At 42.0% G+C, this 13,952-nt stretch overlaps 1 protein-coding gene across 1 annotated transcript in view; it reads left to right on the top strand.

Moving 5' to 3' along the window:
• The window catches only part of DGKK (diacylglycerol kinase kappa), a 109,305-nt gene that overhangs the window by 85,526 nt on the left and 9,827 nt on the right, over positions 1-13,952 (top strand). The window contains exons 16-25 of the mRNA XM_050776836.1: positions 565-669; positions 1,125-1,221; positions 2,789-2,896; positions 8,696-8,792; positions 9,040-9,147; positions 10,082-10,195; positions 10,541-10,675; positions 11,851-12,011; positions 12,603-12,744; positions 13,718-13,804. Of these exons, the coding sequence (XP_050632793.1) occupies positions 565-669; positions 1,125-1,221; positions 2,789-2,896; positions 8,696-8,792; positions 9,040-9,147; positions 10,082-10,195; positions 10,541-10,675; positions 11,851-12,011; positions 12,603-12,744; positions 13,718-13,804 (1,154 nt within the window). The remainder of the gene's footprint in view (positions 1-564; positions 670-1,124; positions 1,222-2,788; positions 2,897-8,695; positions 8,793-9,039; positions 9,148-10,081; positions 10,196-10,540; positions 10,676-11,850; positions 12,012-12,602; positions 12,745-13,717; positions 13,805-13,952) is intronic.

Here is a 13,952-nt window from a genome sequence, read left to right as displayed (position 1 = left end):
TGAGCCTATGAGCTTTGACACAGGCTGAGACTAAGCATCTCAGCTATATAACATATAGGCTGGTGAAAGGAAAGAGACTTCCCAAATGTTCCAGATGTGGAGTGAGACATTCGAGTGAAAGAGTGGCACAGTCCTAGAGGCTCAATTATAGACAGAAGCCATGTAAGTGAATCAACTAATAGAATGGAGGTAGAAGAGCAGAGGGTTTCCCATGCTGATACCCCAATCCACAGCCACAAACTTCTAGTCACAACCACATGTATTGGGTGACAGAAAAAAAGGAGTAACCAGTAAAACAAAGAAAGCTCAGGCATGAATATGAAAAAACAGCAACACTGTAAGTAAGCTGAGACTACAAACAGTATCATGGAGGAGACGTGATGGTCAAATGGGAGTCTCCATCATCTACCCATTAACTAAACAAAATAGATGCTCAATAAATGTTCAATAAGTGTAATTAATCTTTCTTTCCTTCCATCTTCTCTCCCTCTTTCTTTCCTCCCTCCTTCCTCCCTCCCTTCCTCCTTTCTTTTTTGCTTTCCTTCCTCCCACTTTTCTCTATAGTTCTGGATGAGGAAAGCAGACAGACAATATCTGTTAAGAACTTTAGTTCAACTTTCTTCCTGGAAGATGACCCAGAAGATATTAACCAGACAAGCCCACGACGCCGTAAGGATCTTTCTGTCTTCTTCCCTTATTCTAGCCTTCGTCACTGTTGTTTAGTTCCCAAAGAATAAGTATGTATTTTTTTATGCGTCCTCTTTTAGCCATACTCCTGCAGCAGTTACCCCTCCCTCTTTCCCAGAAACTCACACTATAAGATCCCATGCCAATGTCCAGAGTAATGACCTCATTAGGAACACTGAAGAGGTTGGCCTGATGAAATCCAAGATTTGAAGCTGTTTTCACTGCCAGCAAGCAAGCAGCCCAGCTTTATTCTCTTCTCAGTGGAAGTCCCTATCCATCCAAGAGGATCCCTCTTTGGAATGAGAACCCTTAATATTATCTAGGAGAAAGTCATTGAGCTTGACCTTGCCTCCACAGAGAAAATGGGGTGAAATACAAGTGAGGGGAAGGGCTTTTTTGTTTGTATCCGACACCCAAGTGATGTCTGTTGTGTCTAGGTTCTCGTCGTGGCACTTTGTCTGCTATATCTTCTCTCAAAAGTGAGGACCTAGACAACCTTAACTTGGATCACTTATATTTTACACCTGAATCTATGTAAGTATTTAACTCTATCCCTGTTTAATGGCTTCTTTCTTTCTCTTGTTAAGAGCACAATCTCAGGATATCCATAATCAAATCCTTTCTCTTACTTACTAGCTGTGTCACCTACACAAGTGACTAAACCAGTGTGAGCCTCAGTTTTCTCATATGTAAAATGAAGACCATTGTAGAACTTGCATCATGGGTTTGCCGTATTTATTACATTTATATGTGAAAAGTACTTGCACTGAGTAGTGCTTGGCACCCATAATTAAGTGTTATATGCATTTGCAGTTATTATTGGTATTATTATAAACAATTAATAAATGTTAGTTGTTGTTATTACAGAGGACTTGCTGTTTTTCACTGTTGCCCTTAACAGTAAAAGGTTGAAGATACTAAAAACTAAATGGTCATTAGTTAGGGGACTAGGCAACAAATCTAAGGACATCTGTCTCACCAGTTCTCCCTCTTTAGAATATCCCCAGCAGCCAAGTTCTGCCACATTTACTCATTCTGAGTTCCATTAAGAAGATCAGCTTGGACATTAGTTAGAGAATCTCCAATCTCTGGACTGTGGCTGAGGGAGGCAAATCTCATGTGAGAGATGTAGGGTCAGTATAGTAATGAATAAAAAAGTAATCTAAGATTAAACAGCTCAACTGTATCCATTTTAATTTCTCAAAAGGACACAGTTAGCAATTATTTATGTCTTCTTAAATAATTTATTTAAGAAAACAATTTTTATTCCTGTCTCCAACCCGCATTCTTGCCCCCACACTTCACCATTGGCTCCAATTTATGTCTGAGCTCTCATGGATCTACCTAATGAATTTTGATCAATAGTGCACTGGCAAGTGTTTAACAACCTGCTCTCTTGCGGGAGAAAGCCCTGATTCATTTATGGTGTAAACCCTTCCACCATGGCCTATTTAAATTACTGATACAATGCCATTGAATCCGGAGTTGGAAAGAGCTATGCATAATCAGTTTACATGAGCTGGTGCCAACTGGCTATGGCACACCACTGGTTTTGATGTTGGCACCCTAGATGGACACAGGAAACTTGACAATTGGCTTTTTGTTATGGACATATCTACCCTCTTTTATCAGTCTTTCCTCCCAAATGTGTGGTCACTTTGCCCTTTGATGTCAGACATCACTGAGAGCAGTTGTGCAGACTTAACTGTCATGGCATGCTTGTGTCTAGGATATTCAAAAGTTCTTTATAGGAATAAGCCAATGACTGTATTTCCCTTAATACTGCATATGAAGAAAATAGGGACCACTCATATATGAGGCCTCCAAAGATGACTAAAATCATGAATGCTGCTTCTTTATTATGAGTTCCAATCCCACTGAAGCTTCCCAACTGGCTAGGCACTCCCTCTTACAGCTAATCAGCTAGTTGTTCACACAAAAGGATATCTACATGTGCCTCTCAAAAATGTTATAGTTAGTGCCCAGTGTGGAGGGGGCCTTCCCTCAATGGTTTTCCATCATGCAGATTCATCTTCATGCCCAATGATAGCGGCACTTCTTTCTTGCACCAATGTCTGTCCTCTTCTTTGATTAATTTTAGACGCTTCAAAGAAAAATGTGTCATGAACAACTACTTCGGAATTGGACTGGATGCTAAAATTTCTCTGGACTTCAACACCAGAAGAGATGAACACCCGGGGCAATACAAGTAAGGAAAAGAAACTCCCATCCCTACATGCAAACACACTATCACAATATACATACGTATTCCTACATTCTCTACCTCTCAGACAAGCAACAGAAAGAAAGGGACCCATTGGAAGTAAAATGCATTTGTCCCAAGACTAGTCTAGCAGAACAGTGTGTGCCAAATGTTGGATAACTGCACTGGCATCCTAAGCTTGGAGCTGCCTTCAAATCCAGACCTGTGGATTTCTGTGTAAACACAGCTACCTGTGTTACTGTTACTGAGAATAGATTATGTTGACTCAATTTAGCAAATTGCCCATCTTTGTTCTGTCTGTGAGAGTTTAACCAGGTTTCAGTAGTGGCTTCAGATCTGTTTTCACTAGACAAAGTTGCAAAGTATCAAATATCCCTCTATTTGTTATTGGTGTTCCTAACCTGGTTCCCCTGGACCCGTTAATTGTACCCTATCCAGTGTTGGCCTGCATGGCACCTTCTCGCACTTTCATACTTCAGACAAGACCTAAGTCAGTCTCAGAGTTCTTGTGGTACATTGAAGCTATAAGTAAAAAGCATGATACCCCACCCCACCCTTGCCACTGACACTAGAGCCTCTTTCTCAAAGCAGGCCTGGGCTGAGAAACAAGAACTTTGTCAGATATGTGATCTGCAAATATTTTTTCCCAGTCTGTTGCTGGTCTTTTCATTTTCTTAGTGGTATCTTTGAAGTACAAAAGTATTGAATTCTAAGGCAGTCCAATTGATCAGTTTTTTCTTTATGGACCATGCTTTTGGTGCCATCTGTAAGAAATCTTTGCCTAACCCAAGATCTTAAAAATTTGCTCCAAAGTTTTCTTCTAAAGTTTGGATTGTTTTAACTCTTATTAATACATTTAAGTGTATGATCTACTTGGAGTTCATTTTTATGTATAGTGTGAGGGTCTAAGGTATGAGTCTAAGTTTATCTTTTTGCCTGTGGATATCTAATTATCTCACCACCATTTTTATTTATTTATTTTTATCTTTTTATTTTTCTGGAGACGGAGTCTCGCTCTGTCGCCCAGGCTGGAGTGCAGTGGCATGATCTCGGCTCACTGCAACCTCTGCCTCCTGGGTTCAAGCAATTCTCCTGCCTCAGCCTCCCAGGTAGCTGGGATTACAGGTGCATGATACCATGCCTGACTAAGTTTTTGTAATTTAGTAGAGACGGGGATTTCACCATTTTGTCCAGGCTGGTCTCAAACTCCTGAGGTCAGGCAATCCACCCACCTCGGCTTCCCAAAGTGCTAGGATTACAGGTGTGAGTCACCGCACCCGGACCTAGCACCATTTTTAAAAAAATACTTTAAGTTCTAGGGTACATGTGCACAATGTGCAGGTTTGTTACATATGTATACATGTGCCATGCTGGTGTGCTGCACCCATTAACTCGTCATTTACATTAGGTGTATCTCCTAATGTTATCCCTTTTTCCTCCCCTCAGCCCACGACAGACTCTGGTGTGTGATGTTCCCCTTCCTGCGTCCAAGTGTTCACATTGTTCAATTCCCACCTATGAGTGAGAATATGCAGTGTTTGGTTTTTTGTCCTTGCGATAGTTTGCTGAGAATGATGGTTTCCGGCTTCATCCATGTCCCTACAAAGGACACAAACTCATCCTTTTTTATGGCTGCATAGTATTCCATGGTGTATATGTGCCACATTTTCTTAATCCAGTCTATCATTGATGGACATTTGGGTTGGTTCCAAGTCTTTGCTATTGTGAATAGTGCCGCAATAAACATACATGTGCATGTGTCTTTATAGCAGCATAATTTATAATCCTCTGGGTATATACCCAGTAATGGGATGGCTAGGTCAAATGGTATTTCTATTTCTAGATCCTTGAGGAATCGCCACACTGTCTTCCATGATGGTTGAACTAGTTTACAGTCCCACCAACAGTGTAAAAGTGTTCCTATTTCTCTACATCCTCTCCAGCACCTGTTGTTTCCAGACTTTTTAATGATCGCCATTCTAACTGGTGTGAGGTGGTATCTCATTGTGGTTTTGATTTGCATTTCTCTGATGGCCAGTGATGATGAGCATTTTTTCATGTGTCTGTTGGCTGCATAAATGTCTTCTTTTGAGAAGTGTCTGTTCATATCCTTCACCCACTTTTTGATGGGGTTGCTTTTTTCTTGTAAATTTGTTTGAGTTCTTTGTAGATTCTGGATATTAGCCCTTTGTCAGACGAGTAGATTGAAAAAAATTTCTCCCATTCTGTAGGTTGCCTGTTCACTCTGATGGTAGTTTCTTTTGCTGTGCAGAAGCTCTTTAGTTTAATTAGATCCCATTAGTAAATTTTGGCTTTTGTTGCCATTGCTTTTGGTGTTTTAGACATGAAGTCCTTGCCCATGCCTATGTCCTGAATGGTATTGCCTAGGTTTTCTTCTAGGGTTTTTATGGTTTTAGGTCTACCATTTAAGTCTTTAATCCATCTTGAATTAATTTTTGTATAAGGTGTAAGGAAGGGATCCAGTTTCAGCTTTCTACATATGGCTAGCCAGTTTTCCCAGCACCATTTATTAAATAGGGAATCCTTTCCCCATTTCTTGTTTTTGTCAGGTTTGTCAAAGATCAGATGGTTGTAGATGTGTGGTATTATTTCTGAGGGCTCTGTTCTGTTCCATTAGTCTATATCTCTGTTTTGGTACCAGTACCATGCTGTTTTGGTTACTGTGGCCTTGTAGTATAGTTTGAAGTCAGGTAGCGTGATGCCTCCAGCTTTGTTCTTTTGGCTTAGGATTGTCTTGGCAATGTGGGCTCTTTTTTGGTTCCATATGAACTTTAAGGTAGTTTTTCCAATTCTGTAAAGAAAATCATTGGTAGCTTGATGGGGATGGCATTGAATCTATAAATTACCTTGGGCAGTATGGTCATTTTCATGATATTGATTCTTCCTATCCATGAGCATGGAATGTTCTTCCATTTGTTTGTGTCCTCTTTTATTTTGTTGAGCAGTGGTTTGTAGTTCTCCCTGAAGAGGTCCTTACATCCTTTGTAAGTTGGATTCCTAGGTATTTTATTCTCTTTGAAGCAGTTGTGAATGGGAGTTCACTCATGATTTGGCTCTCTGTTTGTCTGTTATTGGTGTATAAGAATGCTTGTGATTTTTGCACATTGATTTTGTATCCTGAGACTTTGCTGAAGTTGCTTATCCACTTAAGGAGATTTGGGGCTGAGACGATGGGGTTTTCTAAATATACAATCATGTCATCTGCAAACAGGGACAATTTGACTTCCTCTTTTCCTAATCGAATACTCTTTATTTCTTTCTCCTGCTTGACTTCCCTGGCCAGAAATTCCAGGACTATGTTGAATAGGAGTGGTGAGAGAGGGCATCCCTGTCTTGTGCCAGTTTTCAAAGGGAATGCTTCCAGTTTTTGTGCATTCACTATGATATTGGCTGTGGCTTTGTCATAAATAGCTCTTATTATTTTGAGATATGTCCCATCAATACCGAATTTATTGAGAGTTTTTAGCATGAAGGTCTGTTGAATTTTGTCAAAGGCCTTTCCTGCATCTATTGAGATGATCATGTGGTTTTGTCTTTGGTTCTGTTTATATGCTGGATTACGTTTATTGATTTGCGTATGTTGAACCAGCCTTGCATCCCAAAGATGAAACCCACTTGATCATGGTGGATAAGCTTTTTGTTGTGCTGCTGGATTCGGTTTGCCAGTATTTTATTGAGGATTTTTGCATCGATGTTCATCAGGGATATTGGTCTAAAATTATCTTTTTATGTTGTGTCTCTGCCAGGCTTTGGTATCAGGATGATGCTGGCCTCATAAAATGAGTTACGGAGGATTTCCTCTTTTTCTATTGATTGGAATGATTTCAGAAGGAATGGTACCAGCTCTTCCTTGTACCTCTCATAGAATTTGGCTGTGAATCTGTCTGGTCCTGGACTTTTTTTGGTTGCTAGACTATTAATTATTGCCTCAATTTCAGAGCCTGTTATTGGTCTATTCAGGGATTCAACTTCTTCCTGGTTTAGTCTTGGGAGGGTGTATGTGTCCAGGAATTTATCCATTTCTTCTAGATTTTCTAGTTTATTTGCATAGAGGTGTTTATAGTATTCTCTGATGGTAGTTTGTATTTCTGTGGGATCGGTGGTGATATCCCCTTTATCATTTTGTATTGCATCTGTTTGATTCTTCTCTCTTTTCTTCTTTATTAGTTTTGCTAGCAGTCTATCAATTTTGTTGATCATTTCAAAAAACTAGCTCCTGGATTCATTGATTTCTTGAAGGGTTTTTTGTGTCTCTATCTCCTTCAGTTCTACTCTCATCTTAGTTATTTCTTGCCTTCTGCTAGCTTTTGAATGTGTTTGCTCTTGCTTCTCCAGTTCTTTTAATTGTGATGTTAGGGTGTCAATTTTAGATCTTTCCTGCTTTCTCTTGTGGGCGTTTAGTGCTGTAAATTTCCCTCTACACACTGCTGTAAATATGTCCCAGAGATTGTGGTATGTTGTGTCTTTGTTCTCATTGGTTTCAAACAACATCTTTATTTCTGCCTTCATTTCGTTATGTACCTGGTAGTCATTCAGGAGCAGGTTGTTCAGTTTCCATTTAGTTGAGCGGTTTTGAGTGAGTTTCTTAATCCTGAGTTCTAGTTTGATTGCACTGTGGTCTAAGAGACAGTTTGTTATAATTTCTGTTCTTTTACATTCCTAGCACCATGTTTTAAAACAGCTTTCCTTTCCCCAATGAATCGTGTTGGCACCTTTGTCAAAAATCAGTTGACCACAAATGCAAGGGTTTATTTTTGGACTCTCACTTCTGTTCTATTTATTTATGTGTCTATCCTTTGCAAGTACCACACTATCTTGGTAACTGTAGCTTTACAGTAATTTTTGAAATTGGGAGATGAAAGTCCCCGACTTTATTCTTTTTTTCAGAGTTGGTTTGTTCTAGGTATTGTGCATTTTCATATACCTAAACTCCTATTTTTGTAGATGAGAACATCAAAGTGCCCAGAGAACGAATGGTTTAAACAGTGTCTCAATAATTTTGTGCTAGCCTTCTGATATTTCAAAACTCATTCCATGTGATGATGGCTCATTTCTGTGGCTCTACTTTACAAACTCAAAGTAAACTATATCCAGCCTTTCTAGTGATCGTAAGCACCCCACCTATTTCTATCAGAGATCCCACAGTCAGCAAGATCCTGTCCTCCCTACCTCCACCTCGAGTCACCTGATATCCTTTCCTGTCTCTTATTTTTCTCCACTGGCTGTTCCTCTAAAATCTCCCTACTAAGCTTAGATCTGTTCCATGGCATTGAATTAAGCATTTGGTACATGGATCTGGTGTTTGGAAAAGTACTTCACTTTGCCAGAAAAGTTGCTACTTCAAAAACATTGCACTCTAAAAGTCACATGTTTCAAATGAAATTGTTTCCAAGCAGCTGAAATCTCCTGGAGTAGCACAACTATGGTAGCTGGTGTGTAGCAGCCAGTTATGCTCATAGCTTTTTATGAGCATTGATGTCTGAATATAGCCTGTTTCTTCCAAGTCTGGACCAATATTGGTAGCAAGGAGAAATGGAAAATTTATCTGTTGATAGGATACTGAGGCTTCAAAGGGGCCCAGGAACACATTTCTGTGTTTGCATGGGATACCAGTTACATTAACTGCTGTCCAGTTACCATTTAGCATGACTCCTCTCTCTAAGAAGGCATTTGAGAAATAAGATAGTTTTCCTTCCTGTCTTTCTCCACCTTTTATCTATATATCATTCACCCTCTGCTTTCTTAATGCTTACCTCTCTGTAGTAGCCGCCTTAAGAACAAGATGTGGTATGGCCTTCTGGGAACCAAGGAACTTTTGCAGCGCTCTTACAGGAAACTGGAAGAACGAGTGCATTTGGAGGTTAGTGGAAAAGGGGGGTAGTCTTTCCTGGGTATGGAGAAAGGAAATCTCACGGCCTTGGGAATACCCTATATGCTGGTTCTTCCTGAGCTTTAACTCTGTGATCCTCACAGCTCATGGGAGGAGTGCATAAAGATAGATTTCCATGTAATGGAAGAGAAGACAGAGCCCTTTCCCCATCTCTATAAATGTTCCTTCATGTTGCTATCTAAAGATCCAGCTAATGAGAGCTACTCTTTTCTTTCAGTGTGATGGAGAAACCATCTCCTTGCCAAACCTGCAAGGCATCGTAGTGCTCAACATTACCAGCTATGCCGGAGGTATCAACTTCTGGGGAAGCAACACAGCAACCACGGTTAGTATGGAACAAGGAATTGGGAGGGAGAAAGGCATGATCCCACTAAGGTCTCTCAGAAGGAAGCATTGTGCTAACTGAAGTGAAAAATGGACAATGGGAGAAGAGGCTGAAAACCTTTATTAGCAGCAGCTGTATGATCAGTTTTTTAGGCAATTACCATCCAAGAGCAGAAAATTCAACTGAAGACCTCAGGATAAGGTCAACTCTTAGGTGTTGCCTGAGCTTTGGATTTTCCATTCCTCAGGTCTGACAGATCCTTTAAAGGCTCTCTAGACCATGCTTTTTTTTTTTTTTTTTTTTTTTTTTTTACACGGAGCCTCGCTCTGTCATCCAGGCTGGAGTGGCATGATCTCAGCTCATTGCAACCTCCACCTCCCAGGTTCAAGTGATTCTCCTGCCTCAGCTTCCCAAGTAGCTGGGATTACCGGCACCAGCCACCATGCCCAGCTAACTTTTGTATTTTTAGTAGAGACAGGGTTTCGCCATGGTGGCCAGGCTGGTCGACCTTGAACTTTTGGCCTCAGGTGATCCACCTGCCTCGGCCTCCCAAAGTGCTAGGATTACAGGTGTGAGCCACTGCACCCGGCCAAGGCCATGCTCTTTTCTCCAAGGAATTCTGTCAGTAAAATCTCCTGGGAAGCTGACCATGACCACTTTACTCTGAGTTTACCCAAGAAGGTCATAAGGCCAATAAGACTGGCCTCGGGGGTTTATGATGCTGGATTGGACAAGGAGGGAACTGGCTAAGAGTTCAGTATCCTTTTCCCAGATTGGCTTCCTGACCTCATATTTTTCCCTTTTAATAATGAAGTGTTTCCTCTCTTCATGAGCTAGAAAAATTCTCACCAGGAGCCTTTAAACATGCCTTCTTGTTATAGACAGGGTGGGATTTCCCAAGGGTGGGAGATGTGACACAGTTCTTCCACTTCAGGAATATGAGGCTCCTGCAATCGATGATGGGAAGCTGGAGGTGGTAGCAATATTTGGCTCTGTGCAGATGGCAATGTCCCGTATCGTCAACCTGCATCATCATCGCATTGCCCAGGTAGGCAGGAGCTGGGTGGGCACCACGAAGGCACTGAGTTTTTTGGCTGCTACCCAGGATGTGAGATAGTCCCAGGAATTAACTGGGTATAAGAATGCCAGGGTGGAGTGAGCAGGTTATCTGGTGGGCAGTAAAGTGCTGACTGAGGTTGGAGGCAGAGGTGGCAGAAGCCAATGGAGCAAAAAGCCCATAAGAAACAGGTGTTTCTTCCTGGGATGATCTGATTCACATCCTTTCCAGTCCTGCTTCAGATACACATTCAAGGCCATAACTATGAGATTATCAGATAGAGTTATAGCAGTTGCTTCATTTTTATCTCCCATTCTTCCTCATTTTCTCTGGCAGTGCCATGAGGTGATGATAACCATTGATGGTGAAGAAGGTATCCCAGTGCAGGTGGATGGGGAGGCCTGGATTCAGAGACCAGGCCTTATCAAGATTAGATACAAGAATTCTGCTCAGATGCTGACAAGAGATCGGGTAAGGGGGAAAAACTTGTCTTGGGCTCCTATACTGCCTCATCCATAGTCACTTGAGTACTGAATATTTCCACTCAAGCAGAATTCCTCAAAGGGAGGTCTGTGTGCCTCTGGCATCAGAGTCACTTGAGGTGCTGGTTATAAATGCATTCTTGGGCTCCACACCAGACCCACTGAACCACATAGGGGTGCCTAGTTTCCAGGAACCCAAATTTGCCAACAAGCTCCTCAAGACATTCTGATATATACCGACATTTACAAACACTGTCCAAGAGAGTGAGACAAGGAGCTTCCTCCTCTGGTTTTGGACAAGGTTATCCTCCTCTCTCCACTGCAAAGAGAGCTAAAGGCGTCAGATGATTATGGAAAAATCTCCTTCAGCAACAGATTCTGCATTGAATATGGTCTTTAGGTATCTCTAAGGTTCCTTAAAATGCTGCATTCATAAATGTCATCCACTTCAGCTAAACTTTCTAAAGCTTTTAAAGGAGCTATTATTGATCACATATTCAATGCTTGGAGATTATCTTGCACTCTAACCTGTGAAAAGTCCATAGAAACAGCAATAGAGAAGGGAAGAGAAGTCCAGTTTATAAACTGATTATTCTGTGCTAAGCATTTACGTTTCTCTCACGTAGGTTCTCTCCACAATCCTATGAGGTGGATACACTTACTCACATTTTACAGATGAGGAAAATGAGAACCAGAGAGGTTAAATAATTTGCTAATGGTCACAAAACCAGTAAATGACAGAAACACGATTCAAAATTCAATTAAATATGTCTGGCTCTAAACTGCATCACCACATATTGCCTACATTTGGCAAAGAAGGGAGCAGGAAAGGTGCTCCACTCTCTTGTCAGTCGTGATGCCTTCATATGGGAGCTTCTAGGAAGCAGACATGTGTCTGATCCAAGCCTGGTGTCCCAAAACCCAGCATACTCAGAACAACAAAAACTAAAAGGGCATAGTCCAGAAGAGATGGAATAAAATGATGGATACTTGTATAGGTATATAGATGGGTATGACAGAGGGAATGGACAGGGGACCCTCCTTCCCCTTTACCCACTGCACCCACATACCCATTGCCCACAAATTTCAGGCTCACAGACAGATCCGTCATGTGCCCTAGTAGCTACAGCAATCATTAGGATATGCCACTGTATTCATCTCCAGGACTTTGAGAACTCAATGAAAATGTGGGAGTACAAGCATACTGAAATTCAAGCTGCCCCTCAACCCCAACTGGATTCCCAGGACTCTCAAGAGAACCTCTCTGATGAGGAGTATGCCCAGATGCAGCACTTAGCTCGGCTTGCAGAAAACCTCATCAGCAAGTAAGTGGACTGGCCTAGATACAGGGCTGAGAATCCTGAGAAGGTATAGGGAGAAGAAGCCAGTTTGTGTCTGTTGGCTACTAGGGAGCCTGGCCTTGGAGAGGAATTTAGCTTAGAGCTCTAAAAATTGAGTAGGACCCTCACAATCCAGGCAGGAAATATTCTTTGTGCTCAGCAATAAGCCAGTTTAGACATCTGTCATTAAACCAGGGATGAATTTGGATCTTTTGATGCTGCTCCAAACCCAACAGAACTAAGACTGTTTACCCTTGCCCTTAAATATCAGGAGGGCCTTGGAGTTCCTAGAGTCGGCTGCCCTCCTCTGTTCTAGCCTTCTACCTTCTCCAAGTTCCCAGTATCTAAATTCAGGTGAGACAAGGATGGGTAAAGGTAAATACCTAGAGAAGAGTAGAAACATTTGCTAGCATAGGTGGTTACCTACAGAAGAGCAGAAATAACAGGAGGGAGTCATGAGTCCAAGTCAGGTACCCAGGGCTTTTACTTCTACCCTTACCCAAACCCTCACCAGTGCCCCAGGCCAGAAGTCCTTCAGAAATCCCGGCTCATCTATTTGTCCTTGCTTTATTACAGACTTAATGACCTGAGCAAGGTCCACCAGCATGTGTCTGTCCTCATGGATTCTGTGAATGCCAGCGCTGACATCCTGAATGATATATTTTATGGCCAAGACAGTGGCAATGAGATGGGTGCAGCTTCCTGTATTCCCATTGAAGTAAGTGGAAAAGGAGTGAATTAAGGAAAGACGTCAAACCAGATAGGAAAGAGGATGAAAGGGAAGGAAGCGGAGCCAGAGGCTGGATGGAGAAACTGGGCAAATATGGCAGGAAACTGATGGATAGAGTGGACGGGAAGGCAGGCATTCCTTGACTTGTTATAGATCCAAGGTGGCTGCTGAAAACCACAGCAGATTTCATCAGCCTGAGAGCTAGCCCTCTTCCCTGATTGCCATCCATCCCACCAGCCTCAAGGGAGAAATGGACAATGAATGACGAGAAACTTGTACTTGGGCCTTCCTTATCCCAAGTAGATCTCTGCATAATCTGATAAGGGGATACCTGTTTTTGGAACTAGAACTTCTGGGTGCCTTGGTTTTCCTCTTGAGGGAAAGGTCCATATAAGGCAGGACACTTAATGTTAAATGTGTCACCCCATGGCTTTGTCCACTGCCAGAATTGTTAACTGATGCTTTTAAAAAGTAACTTTAGTGCTAGGCAAAAGATATAATTGTGTCAGGGCCTGATTACAGTTGCAGGAGGCCTGCAACTCAAGTCCTGAAGTTGCAAGAAGAGAGATGGTAGGCCCTAATTCCACCTGCCCTGGAATGATGGTTTTGGCCTAGGGACAACAAGTGGCCTTAAATTTACCCTCTGGTTTGCATATTTCCTATTTTCCTATACCCACTGCAATCAATCAGTGATGCCAAAGCCAAACCATGCTCTGCCACTTCACATAGTACTACACAACTACTGTACCAGCAGTTGTCAACTGGCACTGGTTCTGATTGGTTGGTGCTCATGCTGTACTAGTTGTGCTATATTTTGAATAATGCTTTTTCACCTATAGCCACATCCTACTAGCTTGCTTCTACATTCCCACGGAGAAGCCAGGAGAAGCCAGCTGCATGCTTACTAACCAACAACTCCCCTGTCTTTGTCTTTTTCTCTCCTTTTCTGTTCTTCTCTCAGACTCTAAGCAGAAATGATGCTGTAGATGTTACATTTAGTCTTAAAGGGCTCTACGATGACACCACAGCTTTCCTGGATGAAAAGCTGGTGAGTGCAGGGGGTTGGAGCATGGGAGGGCAAAGTATTCTATCTGAACATGATCATGGTCTTGTGCTTGGTCCAAGGGCACTGGAGACCCGTGGGAGCATTTTGGCCAGGTGCTTGCCTGGAATTCCCTACTGTGTCACCTAGGATT

This window comes from Macaca thibetana, chromosome X (genome assembly GCF_024542745.1).
Source record: "Macaca thibetana thibetana isolate TM-01 chromosome X, ASM2454274v1, whole genome shotgun sequence".
NCBI classification, from domain to species: Eukaryota; Metazoa; Chordata; class Mammalia; order Primates; family Cercopithecidae; genus Macaca; species Macaca thibetana.
This window is presented reverse-complemented; position numbering and strand designations above follow the sequence as displayed.